The sequence below is a fragment of the Battus philenor genome, unplaced genomic scaffold (genome assembly GCF_028537555.1).
Source record: "Battus philenor isolate CCGP_79_NKW_IND1 unplaced genomic scaffold, ilBatPhil1.0.hap1 SCAF_23, whole genome shotgun sequence".
Lineage (NCBI taxonomy): Eukaryota > Metazoa > Arthropoda > Insecta > Lepidoptera > Papilionidae > Battus > Battus philenor.
In genome coordinates this window covers 12,721,813-12,738,261 of record NW_027181686.1, presented here as the reverse complement: position 1 = coordinate 12,738,261, position 16,449 = coordinate 12,721,813, and the positions used below count along the sequence as shown (strand labels likewise).

The 16,449-nt window shown below is 41.4% G+C and overlaps 1 protein-coding gene across 1 annotated transcript in view; it reads right to left on the bottom strand.

The window, feature by feature from the left end:
• Nucleotides 1-1,860: 1,860 nt before the first annotated feature.
• LOC137924408 (fatty acid synthase-like) overlaps nt 1,861-16,449 on the bottom strand; it is a 35,883-nt gene continuing 21,294 nt past the window's right edge. Inside the window, exons 24-43 of the mRNA XM_068767807.1 lie at nt 16,166-16,289; nt 15,153-15,440; nt 14,580-15,023; nt 14,340-14,510; nt 13,806-13,936; nt 12,903-13,050; nt 12,494-12,665; nt 11,702-11,814; nt 10,430-10,591; nt 10,034-10,162; nt 9,789-9,856; nt 8,000-8,155; nt 7,497-7,748; nt 6,230-6,383; nt 5,014-5,218; nt 4,309-4,459; nt 4,078-4,225; nt 3,704-3,868; nt 3,038-3,140; nt 1,861-2,474 (exon numbers count right to left, since the gene is read on the bottom strand). Coding sequence (XP_068623908.1) covers nt 1,951-2,474; nt 3,038-3,140; nt 3,704-3,868; nt 4,078-4,225; nt 4,309-4,459; nt 5,014-5,218; nt 6,230-6,383; nt 7,497-7,748; nt 8,000-8,155; nt 9,789-9,856; nt 10,034-10,162; nt 10,430-10,591; nt 11,702-11,814; nt 12,494-12,665; nt 12,903-13,050; nt 13,806-13,936; nt 14,340-14,510; nt 14,580-15,023; nt 15,153-15,440; nt 16,166-16,289 — 3,808 coding nt within the window. The 3' untranslated portion in view covers nt 1,861-1,950. The remainder of the gene's footprint in view (nt 2,475-3,037; nt 3,141-3,703; nt 3,869-4,077; nt 4,226-4,308; nt 4,460-5,013; nt 5,219-6,229; nt 6,384-7,496; nt 7,749-7,999; nt 8,156-9,788; nt 9,857-10,033; nt 10,163-10,429; nt 10,592-11,701; nt 11,815-12,493; nt 12,666-12,902; nt 13,051-13,805; nt 13,937-14,339; nt 14,511-14,579; nt 15,024-15,152; nt 15,441-16,165; nt 16,290-16,449) is intronic.

Genomic DNA, 16,449 nt, shown 5'->3' with positions numbered 1-16,449 from the left:
TCAATAACATTATTAATCTAAGATGGCCGCCGATACAAAATGGCGGATTACGTATTTTTCCTTAACCCCCTCAATATGGGTATCAAATAAAAGGGCTACGCTAGTAAAACACGATGATTATGTCAAAGTTTAAAATTCAAGATGGACGACGTTCCAATATGGCGGACTAGGTACTTATTTTTCTACAACCACCACAATATGGGTATCAAAAAACCGTTTACCTTAAAAAAATTTAAAATGTGTTTATTTGTTCACACAACCACTATACAAAGGTAGGCGCGTCGGAGCGAGAGTTATTGCGGTGTGCTTGCGTGTGCGCAGATGTGCGGCCGGACCGAGAGTGAGGTGAGACGCGCGCGCCGAGCGATCGGGGATCCGGGCTGCCGGCTTACGTCAATAAAAAAGCAATAAATTTTTTTTGTCATCAGTTGCAGTAATTTTAATTTTATAAATAATCTACAACTTTTTTTTTGCATCGTCATCATCTTGTCAACCAAAGATCGGTCATCGGCATTCAATGATTTTACATGACCTTTATGTCGATCCATCTAATGGAGCCACCCACCCACCAGCTCTCCGTTTGAAAGCCTGTAGGCGGGTAGACAGGCTTGGATAGCCTCAATGAAAGATGAACCGATGATGTAGTGAAAGTCGTGATGATCATTGGTGGAGACTTGTACCTCCTGGCTCATGCAGTGGTTTAGCAGTGATATCTTATTTATGAATATTCGTACAGCACCGCGCTTGACGCTCCGTGAATGTCAATTTTAAAACATTTCTTATCTGCTTTTTTCCTAAACAATAAAATAAAAAGCACTTTCACGCAAGAAAAGTTTATTTTTTTATTTTAGTTCCCGATTTCCTAGACAGACTATATTAAAATTTAAATAAGAACTTTGTAATTTAATGAATAATTGATAATTACGTAAATACAAACATATTGCATGTACCGTAAAATGCAATTACGTCGTATATAAATATTCACATTGTCTGTCGATCAATATATATGTTGGTCAATGTCAATGTCAATTTATTTTGCATAGTGTGACGTAATTATGCGCATTTATACCATTTGAATAAAATGTGTGGACATTACTGCATAACATTTCTTATTTCTACATTAAACAACAACCGCATGTATATAATTACTGAGCGCTACAAAACTGTTTACATGCACATGTTATAACATGACAATTTATTGTTCCATATGTATAAATTATTATAAAAACAACATAAAACACATAAATATACTATATTACAAATTATATAATACATTATATAATATTTAATACATTGAAACTATTTTAAAACATGACAATACGCGGTACATCTGAAGGTGGCGTAAGTTTGTGGAAGCGATTTATTGTCTCAGCAGAGCTTCATTTATAAGATTTTTTTTTCAAAGCACCCGCGCGCTAGCCGCGTCAGTGTGGATCCATTGCCCGGGAGAAGGACCCTGGCGTCGGACGCGTTCACAAGCTATGTGACATCTCACGCGCCGGCGCTAATTCGATTTTACATTGTTGTATCCACACGCATCCCAATGGCTAAGTGTTGAACAAATATATATTAAAAATTAATATTTAACAGTGCCCAACGATAAGTTAGCGCTGAACATTCAGTCACTGTCCATACTTCCATTAGTTTTTTAATTCTTTATTGTTTTTTAACTTGTCTATTTATCTCGTGTTTTAGTTTTGCATTACTTTAAAGTTTGTAGCTTCGTCCTGACAGTAAATAATATAGAAAAACCGGTCATTGAGGTTGAATTAACTCCAAGAGACAGTCACCTAAAAGCTTACACAGGACGTGGTGAATAAATGAAACTACATCTTCAACACTCGATATTTATTAGACAACAACTGCAATCATTTTTTGGTTCTCATTTAAACAAGTAGAACAAGGCTTTCTATTCAAAACACAATTACATAAAATACTACGAACAATAACTTACTTCGAAGTTGTAGCACTTGGAACATTTTTAATGATCTCATTAATGATAGCAGCGCACTCGTCGCTGTCGAGGATGCTGTAGTGGTCGCCGACGATGCTGCGCACGCGCACCGACGCCGATGTGAACCGGCCCAGGCTGTAGTCGTGCCGAGCACCCGGAACTGTGACCTCATGCGCCCGGACTAATGTAATTGGCGACCTGATCCTGCTGATCGCGTCCGCGTCCAGCCGCTCCAATTGCAACATCCGCTCGTAGATACACGTCGAGATGGACTTCAAGAAGTCCTTTGAATACCCCATTTTGAATTTCAGCTCATCGATCAGGTAGTCAATTTTTTCATCTATAGAAAGAATGTCTTGGAGCTTTTCCTTCACGAAGCGGACGTCGTGTAACTTTGGGATGACCACGTTCATCACCAGCGCGACGGCGTGGTGCTGCAGCTCCGTTCGTATGTGCGCCTTCAGGTGGGCTTTGGAGAAGACCGGGGAGCCGTCCAGGGCGCACACGTGACCTTCGTAGCCTGCAATAAATAATAAATGATATGGCTTGATCGTTCCATCTGAGACGCGCAGTCTAAGGATTTGTAATTATTGGATAGTAACGAAATTTAAATGGAATAAAAAAAAATTGTCACTTTTAGATTATTCCATCTTAAACTTGTATTCGATCAATATATTAATAACATATGTTATTTTTACTTTCTTTTTGTACCATAATACATCCTAGTTTAAATACACTGTTTTTTAAACACATATCATCATCATATCAGCCAATAGGCGCATAGGCATAGGCATCCCCCATGCATCATGTCTTGCGCTTCCCACATGTAGAGACTTCCCGCGACCTGAACAATGTCGTCGTATACTCGTCGTGCACATGTACTCGTATGGTTTACCTACATCGGCGCGGCACAGGTCAGATCTGTTTGTACAGTATACAACAAAGTGTACAACAAGCTTTGCTATTTACGAAAGAGGCTTTTTACGCAGATTCCTCCGACAAAATTACTCAGAGATATTACGGAAGAGGTTTAGATTAAGAATCACATACGTCCTGCCTATATCTTAGGAATTTAGATCTTACCATCTTGTTCCAATTTTGCCGCCAACTCCAAAACTAGAACTGTTCCAAAACTGTAACCCAGGAGCAGGAACGGCCTTCCCGGTGTGATTTGTTCTTTAACGGTCTAGAATTATATATAAAAATCAAATTCATAGTTACAGTACAAAAGAACAATATATCGTATTTTAAGTGTCGGTTAATTTCAAATAATTCTATAGTCTACAGGCTTATTGCGATCACGTGTAAAATTTGTTTATAAAGTATTGTTCCATGTGATGGTAGTGCTACGACTACAACGTCCATTGTACTCGGCAGATGTGTTGCTTAACGGCGCCGAGACAACAAATAACCGTGGACGTGTACTGACATTTAGCGAATAATTGCGTAACTACGCGATCACTCGACTATAACTCTGCGAACACCCTAAGTGTTCACGCCGCGATCTCTACTTCGCTTGAACACTTGGCAACTTGCCAACTGATGCTATGTGGTCGCTTCGTTTAGCTAACTTACCACAGTGCCGCAACATTTGTACATCGCACCATAAACAATTAACTCTTTTGTGTACGCGTAGCAACATGATAACTAGGAAAAGATAATGTAAGGGATTGTAAGTGGCGTTAAATAAATAAGAATCAACTAGAATGTGTTTGTATCTAAAAGGTTTACTTTGATAGAGTCGATTACCATGTAAAACCTGTCGACCATGTCGCAGAGTCTGTCGTTCAAGTGCAGTCCCGGCTGCAGGATGCACACTGCAGCGTTCAGCTTCCTGCACAACCACTCCAGGTTATACGAGCATCCGTCAATGCCAGGGATTAGGAATACGTTTTCAGCATTGCATTCGTTATGCTAAAAAGGAAGCAATTGTTGATTTATTATTACTTTTAGTGTTATGTACGTCGTGTCCTTGTGACACACCAAATATAATAGAATATTTTTATACATATAGTTATACTATGCCATGCAACGCGATGTTAAATACTATATATTGTATTTTAGGATCAGGGGAACTCCCCGTCATTGACACGTAAAATAAAATAAATTGCAGAATTAGTTACCGTGTTTGACAAGCGCACGTATGGCTTTCGCACCATCTCTTCCTCACCAAAACTCCTCCAAGCGATTCTAGTCGTTTCTTTATCTGATGCTGCTAGCACTTCTGCTCCGTTTGCAGTGGCATTTTCTTTCATATTCATTTCAGCGAGCCTAATTTTAAAATAGATTTATTTAAAATCTTTTAATCGCTGTCAATTTTGTTATAATAAAAAGATTAAAATAAAAATAGTTACTTGGCAAAAGTGAGACTTCTGATCTCGTGCGCGGATAAGAAGATCCCGTACTGCCGTTCCAAGGTCTGCTTCAGCTCGGTGGAGATCATGCTGTCGATGCCCAGCTCCGCGAGCGCCGCCTGCTGCGACACCGACTTCAAGTTCTTGATGCCTGCAAACGGATGCACGTTAAACGTTTTTATATACAGTGCGATTGGTAAAAGTTTTAGTTTTGTAGGTGAATGTATTGCTCAACATTGTCAATTAATATTTAAACTAGGAGCCACTACGCAAACGGTGCAAACCATTACCAGACAGCGATAACGATTAAAAATATAAAACTATATTAATTTAATTTTAACAATTTATTTTATGATTCAATATTAATTTCTTTCAGACATTCGAATTAATTTATTAAGCAGCCTATTTCTTTTAATTTCCCTTAACTTTTTAATTGGTTTCTGCGGTTTCAGAAAATTACCGAACGTAATATGCCTTCTTTTTGGAGGCAATGAAAGTCTTTTTAACGCCAATTTTTATAAGCGCTTTTCCGTAGAACGTATCATCCACATAAAACAAAACCTTACAACATACCAGCGGCATGATAAGTACATAACCAGCTAGTCAATTTACACGCAGAACATTAATTTTCTTTGACACCTCGCTGTGCAAACACCGTGGGTTTAGATCGACGCTAAGCCTGGCAGCTGAAGCCGCACCACCTACCCATTATCTGCGCGACGGTGTCCACTATGGTCTCGACATCCGCGGCGCCCTCCGCTTTCTCCGCCACCACGAAGGAGGAAACAATCACCTCGTCGCGCAGCAACAACTTGTCCAGGACGTCCAGACAGCAGGCGATTGGTTGCGTCACCGTGCCGACTACTTCGTACTTCGAGTTCGCTTCGGTCATGTCCGCGACCACACCCACCTAAATGCAGATAAGGAAATGTCGGTACAAGGGTCACGATAGATTCTTATCCGCTGACACTATATACTACCTTAGGTATTCAGTCGCGATGCTGAATTGATAATTTCCTTTTGGTTTCTGAAGCAATAATATGTACCCAATACCGTGCTCTCTAGGGAATGTATGGGTTTACTGACAACTAAAACTCTTTCGACGACAGTCCTCGGTGCGAAGTCAAATCGCGTCGACGTCCCACGATATTTGCAACAGCGTTAAGCGGGAAATTCATACTTCCCTGGCATCTTCGCACGTTATGGCTGTACGAGATTCCTCTGTGTTGTTTTATTCCCCTCTCCACCATCTTCTACGTCCTTTTTTTGTTTTAGGAGAGATAGCCATGTGTACCAGGGTACTTATGTAACCTCTAGAGGGAAGCAAGTAGTTGTTTGATAATATTGCCCTTTAAAACTCTCTTCTAACTCTTATTACCTTAGGCAGAAGAGTTTCGGGAACTCCTGCGATAACTCGCGGTACCTTTTCTTGGTATATTCGGGCATCGAAGACAATTTTCATCGACAGCCTTGTTTACCATAGTAGCACGATGGCATGCTGCTGTTCTTCCTGGTTTTGCTGCAATGGGGCAAGAATCCTCAATGGCCGAATACACGACAACTCGTTGGCCGATAGACGCTAACACAGCAAGGCCTCCTCTAAAGATCGCCACAATGGCCAGCCTTGCACCGCCCACGTCTGGGAACCTTACGCAACCTTGACTATATTGTCGGTGCAGCTAGTGGCGAAGCCACCCACGCCACGTCTGTGGGCCTCTTGGTCACCACTCAGCAACCTTTCGGCTCCAACGGCCTATGATTGCATGTCATGGGCCTCCCGAAAAGATTGCCACAATAACCTGTTTTCCTGACGCTCCTTTTCCTGGATTTTGTCATTGGTCCATTAAGTGGATAAATAGAATGGTTGTATAGCTTGATCTTATAAAAACAAAATAAAGCAAATGCTCCTGATGCAACTCACGTCTCCCACCGCGCCCCACTGCACGGCGAGTGCGTGCAGCCCGCTCGCCCGGCGCCGCTCGCACACGCGCTCCATCGCCGAGTTGGCGAACGCGTAGCTGGTCTGGCCTGCGTTGCCGAGCGCGCAAACTGACGACGAGAACACCACGAACTTCCTGCGTCACCACACCTATTATTATCATTCTACCAGACACCCCATCACACACTTACGACTCCCCCGTAAATATACAGAGTAACGCAAGATTTTGTGAAATAGAGACAATGTCATCGGTCAAGATATTTATTAAGCACAGGCTCTGACGAGTTGCCAGCCTACCAGTTTTTTATAAGATGGACTTTGGGAGGTGCTCGGGGGCTTTTTTCGGACTGATTGAGCCATCTCCATTCCTTTATCGGACTACTAAGCGCAGGCAAAAGTTTCATCCATACGTTGTTGACATACCCAAAAGTAGAACTGAACGGTTTGACAGCTCGTTTTTAGTGAGAGTCGCCAAGATTTAGAACGACCTCCCTGGGTCTATTTTTCCCGATGAGTTGAAATCTGGAGCTTTTAAGAGTAGAGTGAGCAGGTTTCTTTTGTATGGGCGTGTACAACCTTCGTCTTCATCTACACTTTCCATCAGGTGAGATGGAAAACAAACGCCTAATCCATTACTATTATATAAAAAAACTACATACAATTAGTAACTCTTTTGTTTACGATATAACAATACACATATGTGTTTCAATACATGCATATTACTTTAAACAACAAGTTGTTTAAAAATCCTAGACGGTGAAGCAAATTGCTCTACAACAGTGAAAAAATTTTTGTAAAAGTGACCAAAAGAAATCTGTATGAGTTAGTTAGTAGGTTCTTCTTAGATCAAGGGAAGAACCCTTGTAGCTTTAAGTCGGAGGATGCCATTGTAAGAGAGCCTTATCTGATTCAAGTTTCTGTTAATTTGGGATCTTCGGGCGTCTCATGGCGTTCACAAGTGATCACCGTAACTGATCATGTGTGGATAAATTGAATAAATTAATAATAATGTGCATACTAATACACATGTCATATAGTTATGTGAGCTCTCTTTCTTCTTCCGTAATTCTCTATGGTCTCCTACAGCCAGTCAGTCTTTTCCTATTTTCGATATAATATCACCAGTCTACCATTTAGATGGTCTTCCATTTTTATCTGTAGTCCTTTCCAATGTGCCGCTTTTATAGACAATCTATTGTATTTTAATCTAGTTATTAATGATTGCACAATAGTAGTCAAGTATACTCACTGCAGCGAGGGGCACAGGCGACGAGAAACTCTATCAAGATGTATCGTCGCGAAGGCCTTCGACTTGAGCGATGTTCTAAAGCAGTCCGGCGTCTGCTTTGCGAATGTAAAGTCTATGAATTTAGCTGCAAGGTTGAATATCGCATCCACGGGGCCCATCGAGTTGGCCAACCTCAGCACCTGTTCGCAGCCGGCCTCCGTGCTGACGTCGTGAGTTGATATCTCCGCTCTGGCTCCGTACTGGCTCCATAGCCTGCACACAAAACAAACTTATGAGGGACGCCGATCCAATATATATGAAAAAAGTTTTGGATAAAATTTAAAAAATCTTATGAATCGCTTAAAGTTTTAAAGTTCCTATTACCATATTATTGCTTTTAGAAAAAAAAAACACAAAATCGTCTCGTCAATCTAAATAAAATTTTCATTGCATAAATGTTTAGTTGCAAACATGTGGCAACGTAGCTCCAGTGCGACAACAATAAAACGGCGTCTAATACTAGCCTCAGCCTGGAGGCCTGGTACCCGTTGCTGACGCCCCTGGAGGACACGATCACCAGCTTCCTCGCGCCCCGCATCACCAGCCAGTCGGCCAGCTCCAGCCCGAAGCCGCCCAGCCCTCCCACCAGGACGTACACCCGCTCTTCTCGGCAGATGTACCTGCACGACACGACAAACTATTTGAACACATTTTTAAACATCCTGTGATTACCAACTGATCACTTACACTCACAATATTTCTAACGTTATATGAATGTATTCTGTTTTGATTCTTATTCAAAGCTACGGAAAAATACTAGTTTTTTTTATATTTCCCTGTTTTTAGGAAACCGTCGTTTACCGGCCATGTGCGGAGGCATGCAACCTTCCTGCATACGACGACTCGCGGTCTCGCGGTGCGCCCTCGAAACTGTCGCAAGATCAAACACCCTCCATCCTCTAGCGTTGAGAGTGAAAGAAAATGTTATGAAAGTGAGAGAAAATGGGAAGGATGGAAGATTATACTGGGTGAAAGCGCACGCGGTGACGAAGGGGAATTAGAGGGCGGACCAGTTGGCCAAGGACGCGGCCCTGAAGAGTAAAAGAAGACCTGAATATGAGAGATGCCCCATTTCATTCGTCAAGCGACAACTGAGATTGGAATCGCTCGACGAATGGAACAGGAGGTATATGGAAGGAACGATGGCTTCAGTGACGAGGACATTTTTCCCGGACGCCATTTCAGCCTACCGCGTGCTCCGCAGTATCGAGGTGGACGCGGTCTCGGCCCAGCTCTTCAAGGGGCACGGGGGTTTCTCTGAGTACCTCCACAGGTTCAAGCTCAAGGAGGACCCCTCGTGCTTTTGTGAACCGGGCGTGGACCAGACCGTGATCCACCTTGTGGCCCAGTGTCCCGCATTCGACAGACTCCGGCTCGAATTCAAATGCCAGTCTGGCGTAAAAATCAGGGAGGAAACAATAGCCTTCCTGATATGCGACGAAAAAACCAAAGAACAGTTTCTCATACTTTGCAAAAAAATAATAAGAAATGTAATAGAGAAAAATAAACCCAAAAAAATGTAAAAAACGAAAATCAAAAATTGCAAACAAATAAGACTGACAAAGAAAAGTAATAAAGTGATATAGAATAAATAATAGAACATAAGTTAAAAATGTGATAAAGTATATAAGAAAATGTAAAAGTAATGAGGAACGAATGAAAGGCGATACAGAGCAAAAGGGAAAGAAATGAACGAAAGATAATATGATGTATAAAAGAAGAGAAAGAAGAAAAATGTATGATAGGGAATACGAGACGACCCAATAGCGGGGGCCATTCAAAAAAAAAATTATTTTATTTACATACTCCTTCCTTCTACTCTACCTTTTATGCCTTCCTTCTGTCCCTCTTCATCACAATTCCACATTACATACAACAGATTTCTATGACTCACTTTTATATAATACACTTTATTTCTAGTTTTACAATTACAGTTTCAGATTTCGATTTTTATCACAATTCAGTTTATTTCCTGCGAATCACACCGACTCTCAGGATCTGCGGCTGCGTCTTGTTTCTATTTATTGTGATCTGCGCCACATTTTTACAATGCTCAAGGATTGTAGGGCGTAGATTGTAGTCGCTCATCAGGTAGGTGATGATTGGTCTATCTATCTTTCCCCCCAACGCAGGACAACCAGCAAGGATGTGCGCCACGATCTGATCCATCTCATCATCAAAGTAAGAATACAACATAACCCTCCCTCTGCAATAAAATTCAGAAGATTTCCAACAAAATAAAAAAGTGCTCACCTCGGCACAGCTTCCACGAGAGCAGAACCAGCAGGACTAGACTCCTCCTCTTGTATTCTTATTAGTACCTGTTCAAACAACAGTATTATTTCGTGCAATTCAAAATACGATGCAAAGGACTATCTCTTTGCGTCTGATGTGAAATGATCTGGTCACATTTGAAGGTGCAACTGGAAATTTTAATCGTTATAAAGATACACCTCATCGAAGGGTTGGTTCATGACACAATCTGCAGCGGTACATACCTTACCAACGTGGCGACCGGCTGCCATGTAACGAAAGGCGGCTTCCACCTCATTCTTGCCGAAAACACATGAGGTAAGAGGCCGCACCGCCCCGGTGGCTATGCCTTCCACGATCAGCAGCTCCAATTCCTGGCGTGAACATGGAAAAAATGAGACAATTTAAATATTGTCTCCACTCTTCGGTAAAACTGATGGAGCGATCGACCCTCGCACTCATCCAGACACGACCGCAGGGTCGGTTGATTGGCAACTTTAAGTCAGAGCAAAGTCTAAACTAATTCTTCAACACAACATTAGCTGACAATCCCCATGACGGCTGGTCTTGCGCTGCTCGCGTCCGGCAACTTCCCGTGACCTTGACTGTATCGTCAGTTCACTTCGTGACAATGGAATCACCTTTCGCAAATCGTAGCTGTCGTCGTCGAAGATGTAGTCGAGCATCACTGGGTAGAAAACGAGTTCGCGGCGCGAGCGCAGCTCCACCGCCGTGTTCCTGCTCATGTCGTATCGCCCGATCTCGAGGAAGCGGCCGCGGTGACCCAGGCAACGCACGGACGCCTGCGCAAACACACGCGAACACAACGAACTTTAAACGGGTGTACTGTACTTACAGACTGGGATTTCTGTGGGTTTTAGATGAAAATCGCTAATCTACTGTTTCCCTACTACTTTCTCTTACTCATCTGTCTCGTGAAGTTGGAGCACTTGGAACTCTCCTAGCTTAAGTTGAAGTAAATCATAATAGTGCAGCACAATTTGATTCTGGTTTCTATCTAACTGGGCTCTTATGGCTCCCTTTTCACACAAATTATGCACACACAGATTCAGCGATAGTTTTTTAAAGACTTAGGCTTAGTTCATCTATCGTAGAACACCCCGGAAACGTTCCCGGAATTTTAAACCTTTCATCCTGCCGTGGACAGCAAAACGACAACAATGTTCCAAATACAAAATTATTTGGAACTCCTTCTACTTTCGACACTCAAAGTCTAGTTAATTCATTGGCTGTGGTAAAACCATAAGGATTACTTACTAATATTGCCTATTTTTGTAAATGTTCATATCTAGTAAGACACTATGCTATGAATTTAGAATGAAGAGACTTAGGCTGAAAAAGAGTCTGCATAGACTTAATGTTAAAAATAAAAATCGGTAAAAAAACTTTTAAGTTAAACGGTTTTTTAAACGGTTTTTTTTTGATACCGATATTTAGGTAGTTGTGGAAAACTATGTACCTAGTCCGCCATATTGGAACGGCGTCCATGTTGAATTTTAAATTTTGACATAAGCATCGTGTTTTACTAGTGCAGCCCTTTCATTTGATACCCATATTGAGGGGGTTAAGGAAAAATATGTAATCCGCCATTTTGTATCGGCGGCCATCTTAGATTTATAATGTTATTGATTTTATTATATTGTATTGTCATCTAAATTACATGTGTGTACCAAATATCAGATCAATCTGACAACGGGAAGGTACTTAAATTTCAATTTCTAATTTGAACCCAAATAAATAAACAAATAAATTCCGTGCGGGTCGAACTAAAAAATAAAACCGTTTAATTAGACCTGGTGTAATATTATCCTAGTAATTTACATATGCTGTTTGACTTTTTGGTTATATGTGTATCTATCTTGTATTTGCTCTGTTTGAAACTTGCAGCTCACCACTAACTTCTCTTCTGCCAAAGAATTAAGCACCAGGTCGACGCCCTTCCCTCGAGTCTCCCTCGTGACCATCTCCTCGAACGAAACGTCCCGCGAGTTACCAATGTGACTGTCTGCAACAAATCACAAGCTATATTTATTTATTTAATAACAGTTTATCATCATCATCCTTCAGCTCTGGGTCATCACTCACCACAAAGCGGTCGGCATCATTTACAAAACATTATAATCAAATATAAAATATGACATTAAAAGCAAGGATTATGAAACGTTGGTCAATGTTATAATATATTATTATAGGAAGGCATGCATGCATCGAAAGAAATGCAATAAAAATAAAAAACTGAATAAAAAAATAAAGAATCGTTACTGTTGTACTTTGGGAAACTTTGCGAAAGAAGAGACGTGATAAACGAGGAAAACTTGTGTGGAAAGTATATTTAGATAATGTGTGAAGTATGCTAGAAAAACGAATGAGAGGCTATAAAAAGAATAAAAGAGAATGACCAATATAAATATAAAGAGTTTTAAAAAAAATATTGTATAAATTGTTCCTGTCTCCATCATGATACGAGATAGAACAAGTCTCAAAAGCGGGGCTAAATAAAAAAGTCCTGCCCTAAATTAGGCGTAACCCGTAATAAGTAGTGAATGAAATAAATAAATAAATAAAAATGAGATCTCTATCTCCACCGATGTCGCCATTTCTTGTGAAATAAATAATAAGCGCGAAAAAAATTATCACTTTTTAAAATGATGGATAACGGTCACGTGTGTGAAGAAAGAGGTTACCTTTGAGTGAAGGAAACAGTCTCTTGATGAGGGCCCTCTTGGCGGGGCTGCCGACCGTGGTGAACACCTCGCAGCCGTGGTGCAGCGCCAGGCTGATGGCGGCCTGCCCCACGCCGCCCGTGCCCGCGTGGATCAGTATCGACTCACCCGGCTTCATCTTCCCGATCACGATCTGACAACAAATCGCACACAGCCTCGTGTAGTGTGTCTACAATATCATATGATCAAATTAAGTTTAATGAACAAAAACTTGTAAAGAATCCTATTACAGCGCGGATTTTATTTAAAAACAAAGCTTAAGAATGAATTGCTACTGTATCTACGCCCATTTGAATGAATACTTTCGACGGTCTAATTCATTTATAAAGTTAAAAATTTATAATAAAGTTAAAATAGTATATTGTCTCACCATGGCGTAGTATACTGTGGCATAGGCGACCAACACAGTAGCGCCCTCTTCATAGCTCCACTCGTCCGGTATCGCGCACACGAGCGCGTTCTGCAGACTGACCATGTTCGATATGCCTCGCCTGGCCATAGCAGCCACGCGGGACCCGCTGCAGAATATACAATCTATATTTACTACTAATAATCACGTGATAAATTCAAAAGCCGCTTCAAACCGGTCCAATTGGAAATCTACGGAGAAGGCGTATAAATGGCTATGGACTCTTACAGCTGAAATTATGGTGACGATCAAATTAAAAATGTAGATAAAAGAAATGTGTAAAAATCCTACATCAGTACAAAGTATTTTTACGCTACAATCAGGTTTTAAATTTGAAGTGGTAAATATTTCAAAATAATTTGTTGTGAGAACAGAGTAAAAGTGACAAAAAAAATCGACTAGGTTGCAAACTTCTTAGATAATCTGTAAAGTGTTTATAAGATGAGTCGAAATTTTAAACCAATATTAATGGTCAGCCCAAAGACTCAGTGCCCTGTTGACGTCCTTTGAAATATGTAATAAGAAAGGATATAGCGGCCCGAGGCTCCGGAGAGAGTTCTTGCTACCAAAACTAAAGCTCAGGCTAAGCGCCTTGCGCCCTGCCTCCTCAATACTGTGAACCCTTTATTACAACAGGGCAACGGTGAACTTCCCTCTCTAAAAACATTACAGTAAGCGCTTAAAGACATGTCAAGTACATTCAAGTTTACCAGGCTGCATGAAAGAAGCAAACTATACAATATCACCAACAACTCTAAAACCTTGGTACATCTCTGGTGTTTCAGCAGCCTCAGAATTGTAAACAGATATCCTCCACGAGCATAGCTTTAATCGTATGGAGTCACGTGGGTGATCAGAACTGACTTAGCGGTCCTGCCGCAGACCTCGACGCCCTGCACGCAGTCCTGGTTCACGCGGCCACGGACCACTTCATCCGCCTGCAGGCGCCCCGTCGCCGTCATCACGTCCCGGAAGTTCAGCGCCGAACACATCACCTGTCACATGAACATATAATACTGATTACTTTTCTCTTTAAACAGTTTCTTTGAAAATTTTGGCTTTTTGTCCACTAAATGCGTTTTTCTTTGCCAAAAGAATAATATCTAAAGTAAAATAACCATCTGCGTTCGCGCAATGGAGTCATGTTACGTGGAAAAATCATTTTTAGCAACCCTTAAATGGCATATTGATAGACAAGACATGGACTGTTATTATAAAACACTATCTTCTTTTTAGTCAATCTCTCAAAAGTGAGGACTTCCAATATCTAATGACTATCCCAAGAGTGTGTAGCGTGCATGCATTGCAGCGTGGTAGATCACAGCCTGCACCACCTAGGAGAAGTTTTGCAATTCTAATGTACGATATGTTAAATATAATTTGAATAAAATGACTTACGTTTAATATTCCCGAGTCTCTATTCTCAGGAATATGTGAGCCCAGTGATCCTTGGACCCAACGTAACGATGAAAGATCTCCTACCGTCTGAACGTTAACATATGCGTGGGCGACTTGCGCGGTTTTATCCAAGTCTAGAATAGGCAAATGGCAGTACGAGCCCCATTGGTTCTGGAAAGAAAACAAAATATGAGTAAGAGATACACTAGACTACATTGTCTAATATTATTTTCTGCTCACATTTTGGAAGACGTTCATCATAAGGTCCTTGTTGATTCGCGGCTTGTAGAACGAGTCCTTCGGATCGAACTCCGGCGCGGACTCCCCGCTGATCACGTAGCACTGTATCAAGTTGCCACCAATTTCCTTCTTTAAGCAATTCACTAAGCCCAGAATACCGCTGTAGCAGTCGTTCCGCGCGTACAGTATTATCTTTTCGCCAGCGCCCACGCATTTCTTGACGTCGTCCATCCAAGAGTAAGAGTCGTCTTCAAGTTCGATCTTAATGCATCGTCCAATGCTGACTTCGTATTTCGGTCGCAGTAGAACTAACACTTCGCTTCCTGTTTTGCAAGCCGACACAATTGTACAACAGTCGTGGTCACCATCAGAATCCGGCAGAACGCGTTCTCGGCTTAATATAAACCCTTCGTTCTTGAGCATTGCCGCGCACTGCCGGAGTTCCTGACAAAAAAAAAAGATTCGTGGAAATTACTAATTTCACAAAGACAGACAGACGTATGTAACAATAAAACAGCAAATATTTTGATCGTGTAACAACAAGGATACTTCTCGCCAATAAATTCAACTCACATCATTTCTTCGCAGTAGGTCGGCTCCGACGTACAGAAGCGTATTTTCGACAGCTTCCTTATTCTTCTCGACTTTGATCTCCGGAGGCACTTTCACAGGTTGATCCGACACTATGAACAAATGCGACTGCAAGTGGGGCTGCACGTCCAGAGCGCACTTTATGTTCTCAATCGCTGGCAAATAAGAATACTTAGAATATTCTTCGTCGACCAGTTCCACGCACCTGACCTTGATTGATTTTACGTTTTCGAGGACCAGCTGAACGTGCTGGTTGATGACGTCTTGTAACTGCAACGAAACAATGCTGAGGTGCATTATTATTCTCTCTCCCTCTCTCTCTTTCTTTCTCTCTCTCTTTCTTTCTCTCTCTCTCTCTCTCTGTCTCTCTCTCTCTCTCTCTCAAGTCAATAATTAAATATGGATTCCCGACTAGTTACATTTAATATTGATGTTAAACTGGGAAAAAGGCAAAGGATTAATTAAAAAAAAAACCGCATTCGAAAAACATTACCCCTGGCGCACCTTGATTGTTATCAAAAAACCGTTACAGTTTCACTAATAATATTCAGTAAAAGAATCCTGATGATGAAATGAGCCGGTAGACGCGGCGTGAATAACCCTCCCTCTCTCTCCCACTAGTGGGACTGACGACATAGTTGTGGTCACGGGAAGTCACTGAACGCGGGCAGCGCGGGACCAGCTCATTTTGATGATCTTTAGGGGAGACCTATCTGAGCTGTGATAATAATTCAGTAAATTTGCTGCCCATTTTTTTCATCATAGATCTCAACATTTATGAAGTGATGGAGAAGCAGTCACTCCTTTCGTAACGGTGCTACATGGTGTTGTTCTCTTTACGTATAGGCAAATGGCTTAGAACGATAGACGTAATTGGTAAATGAGGAGAGCTGAAGACTGCCAACATATAAAGGTATTCGAAAAGGCTTATCCCCCAAAAGAAAATGAATGCAGTAGGCAAAGGGTAACGATATTTAAAAAAAAATGTTTGTTACCTGCATAGCATGTTCTGGAAAATTGGGAATAAACTCATAACGTTGCACCGCCGGTGGGCCAACGGTTGACGGCTTCTTTAATATTTGCGCTTTTTGAACACCGCACACCTCCACGCCGCCGCATCTGAAATGATTTTGATAGACATCGAATGACACCAACTAGACGCGATCCCACGGAAGATGTGACGCAGTAGTGATCAGTCCAAACAGAGCAAACAGGAGCAGACATTTAACAATAAAGTTGTATGCTTAAGTGTCAGCGATTATTAACACAACAGATTTTA